Genomic DNA, 3851 nt, shown 5'->3' on the forward strand with positions numbered 1-3851 from the left:
TACTAATATATCAGCACCCAATCCTCTGCGAATTACATTCATACTTTGTAAGGTTCCTCCTGCCTGCTCTTCTTGCAGTATTACTTACAAGTTTGGCTGTTCCTTATCAGCATAACAGAAGAGAAGTGGGCTGAGGCTTCTAGCAAGCTCGTGCTCTTCAAACTGACCTGCAGCATCTGTTTTTGCATTATCTTGTCTGAAGATAAGTGGTAATCCTTTAAGTAAACACAAAAAACAGCATGTCAAACTACAGTTCACCTATGTACAAATTAAAATGAGAATGGTAAAACCTACTTCAAATTAAGGAACAACCTAAATTATTTTGATTGTAATATTAGCCGTTAGTCTGCATGCATTCTCCCTCTCATTCTCTGGCTAACTTTTTAAAGAGTTACACCTATTAACAGCTGCGAGCCATGGAGTCTGGTCCATGCAGAAAAGGAGTTCTTGCAGCTCTGAAAGTACCAATGGATGTTAACATAGAGTAACTGCAATTTAGACCTGTTGCTTTTTCAAGACATTTCAGTCTTTGAAAAACACAATTTTAACAGTGATCTAATCTATGTTGATTTATTTAGAGGTACAATAGCTCATGTTTGAAAATCTCCAATATAGCAACTAAAAGTCTGTTATCTGCCACAACATTCACTAAATAGCTGCTGGCACTGTAAAAAAAAATATCAAAAAATCCTGTAATTAAAGAAATCCTCTTAAGTAGTGTTTAAAAGCTCTATTTGGCTGAAAGCAAATCAAAACAGTGTATGAAATCTTTATTTCCCAGTTCATGATTACAGCTATGAAAGAAAACGCTGCAAATGTACCTGTTTTGTTGATTAACCAATATGGTGCTAAAATTAGTATTTTTAGAGAACCTTCAGCACGACATACAATCCTTATGGTCAAATTTAGCAGTCGTTTGTTGACATCATACAATCGCATCCGCACCATATAGTTTTGTGTCCCAGGAGGAATCAACAGCTCTTTGCAGATCGGGAAGTTTTCTAATAATACCCCTAGGAAAACAGAAGAAAACCAAATGTCACCCACACAGGAACATTAGTTTCTGATAAGCATACAGGCTGGTGTTCCATATGGCTTCATCTTTCCGAATATTTTGTAAAGCTTATGCAGATAAACATTTAAATCTGCCCAGTGTAGTAACCTCTGACCTCATGAAGAAAAATGCCTCAATTTAAGTCACAAGCAGCAAAAAAAGTTCTGTAAAGAACCCCGCTTAGGGCTAATTACTGCTTTAGGAACCAGAAGTGCAGCCAGCGTTGAATAATTCCATATGTACTCCCAACACCAACTTTTTTGGTCAGAAAGAAAACAGCAAACCCACCCAAAAGGTTGGCAAGTTATTTGACTTATTCCCTTCTTTATCACTGTTCTCTCCAGTTTCTACTGCTTCCACTCTCAGGAAAATGAGAAAAGAGACAAATAAGGAACAGACCCCAATATAGCTGACAGATCTGGGGGAATGACAGCAATATTAGTATCTTTTTTGGATGCATGCACTTGGTTAATAAGAAGCCTTGCAACCCAACAAAACAACCATGTAAGTGTTCTCAATTTTTTAATTTTTCTTTTCTTGCACAAGAATCAGTTATATTGAGGTACTCCCTCTAGGAGGATCAGAAAGCGGTATTTGAAAAGGAACGTTACCAAGTTCGATGTTCTGAGATGTATCAGCTGTGTGCAACGCTGCCTCTTTGCCAGGTTTTAACGTCCCGTTAATTGGCATTCCTTTAACATAGAACTCGAGTTCACAAGGTAGCAAGTTACAGATTACCACAGTTGGCAAGAGATAAATAGTATGCCCAGGCTGTCTGAAAATCTGTTTAGCACTGTCAGAAAATATGTTGGAAGGCATGTAATCCGGGTAATTTTCTTTCTTTATAGCCACACAAAACCTGTGAGAGATATATGTGAGAAGTCACTGAATTTGACGGAATAATTGAACCCTGTCTTTGTGTATTGCACTAAATCCCACAACACGCTGTAACTTCAGGACTGATAACAAAACCAGCATTTAGAATTGTTCTCCACATAATCACTTTGGAGTTTGATTATAAGGTATTTTGTGTTTATGCCTAACATTAGACAATAGGAGTTTCCTAATATCAATCAAAGAATTAATTTAGTCACTCAAAAAACCTCATCTGTTCAGAGAACTAACAGAAAATTGCTTTTACAGATTACCAACTTTAAAACCAACTTCCATAAACTCGCAGAAACATGTTATCACCTATTACTAAAAAGAGATTTTAACTATTAAAGTAAACTATAATCATGCTCTTAAACATAAATGCCGAACGTTTTCTTCTTCCCAGTAAACATACACTTGCTTTGGCCACCTGACACTTCAGTTTTCCATTAGTTAAGGTAAAAAATTGAGTAACTAAACCTCCATTTTAAATAATTTGTTAATTTTCCTCTTTGTGATACATTCAAAACCAGCGTATTGAGAAATGAACTATGGAACTGACACACAGCAGTAAATACACAATATGAAAAGGTCATTTCCTTAAACAACTTTCCTAATCTCTATTCTAGTATTGTCTAAATTGAGAGTATCCCTAAATCCATCATATCAGATAACTACAAAATTCCATTAAGACCTCACTATGCAGTGACATTTTGGGGCTTAGAACAGAGTACAAGACGTTCAGGACAAAGAATGAGTATTTGCGAACACACTATAGCAAACCACTCATTATTCTCAGTGAGACAGACTAGATAATTTAACATAAATCCACATTCTATTTTCCAACCTTTTCTTTTTTACAGTAAATATTAATAGTGTGCTTATTCGCAGTTGCTTACGCTCTATTAATAGTGTGCTTATTCTCAGACATTTACTAATAGGCACTGTGTCAAAGGGGCTTCAAAGGAACTCTGCAGAAATATAGCAGTTATGCTTCAATGCTTTCTCATTACTCAAGAGACCAAACAAAACATTAATACAAAACATTATTAAACTGCAGAAGCTTTCATTTCTAAGTGTTTTCTTTCCTGTTACTTTCACAGTATTTCATTTACCAAAAGAAGATAACACAGCTTACAGAAAAATAATTAGGTCTTAATTACCTGAAAAAACGGCTATTTTCAGACTCCATTGCATGACACTCTCGCTTGCTGCTACAGACTTCCGCTGTCTTCTGAACATTAGTCCAATGAATTGGAGCTTTACAGAAAAAGACTCCCATTCCTTTTGGCCTGGCTTGCAAACGCCAAGATGTAAGATGTAATGGAATAGCAAAGGAATCTCCTGGCATAACTGCTGGAAGAACTACAGGTTCTGCAACCAGAGAAGAAAATACACATATCAAAACAGGCTTCTTTACTGAAACACATAAGACTTTTAAATAGTAAGTCTCAAATTTTTGAAGCAACGTGTTTTGTTTCAACATAAAACACTAGCTACTTTATGTATGTTTCAAACATCAACCTGTTGTTTTAAGCCCTATTAACAATCTGTCAACAGACAAATGTAGGTGTGTAAATCTGAAACTGCAAACAGACTAAAAACATGCTGGAATTCAAATTCTTTTTCCTTGGATGCTTTAGTGAAAATGCTTATTTCACAAAGACCTCATTCATTACCTTTTCAGTACACTATCAGCTAAAAGATACAACATGCTACATACAGAAAAAAAAAGATTCGGTCTTTACAGAGTCTCAGCCTTCCCCATTTATCTGAACAATAAGCAAAAGTCCTCCTGGGTTCTCTAGCTTACCTTGCTGATCATTTTCTTCTTAACGTTACCCATTTCCCCTCCAGGGAACAACTTTGTTGTCAACCATTACAGGTAGTGATGACTCTTCTTGGGGAGGAAACCAAAGATTTC

General features: G+C 36.1%; 1 protein-coding gene across 1 annotated transcript in view; it reads right to left on the reverse strand.

Moving 5' to 3' along the window:
• Positions 1-3851, reverse strand: part of VPS13D (vacuolar protein sorting 13 homolog D (S. cerevisiae)) — a 103750-nt gene that overhangs the window by 56190 nt on the left and 43709 nt on the right. Inside the window, 4 exon segments of the mRNA XM_009881076.1 lie at positions 89-215; positions 822-1013; positions 1666-1913; positions 3091-3319. Of these exon segments, the coding sequence (XP_009879378.1) occupies positions 89-215; positions 822-1013; positions 1666-1913; positions 3091-3319 (796 nt within the window).

This window comes from Charadrius vociferus, unplaced genomic scaffold, assembly GCF_000708025.1.
Source record: "Charadrius vociferus isolate BGI_N301 unplaced genomic scaffold, ASM70802v2 scaffold663, whole genome shotgun sequence".
NCBI classification, from domain to species: Eukaryota; Metazoa; Chordata; class Aves; order Charadriiformes; family Charadriidae; genus Charadrius; species Charadrius vociferus.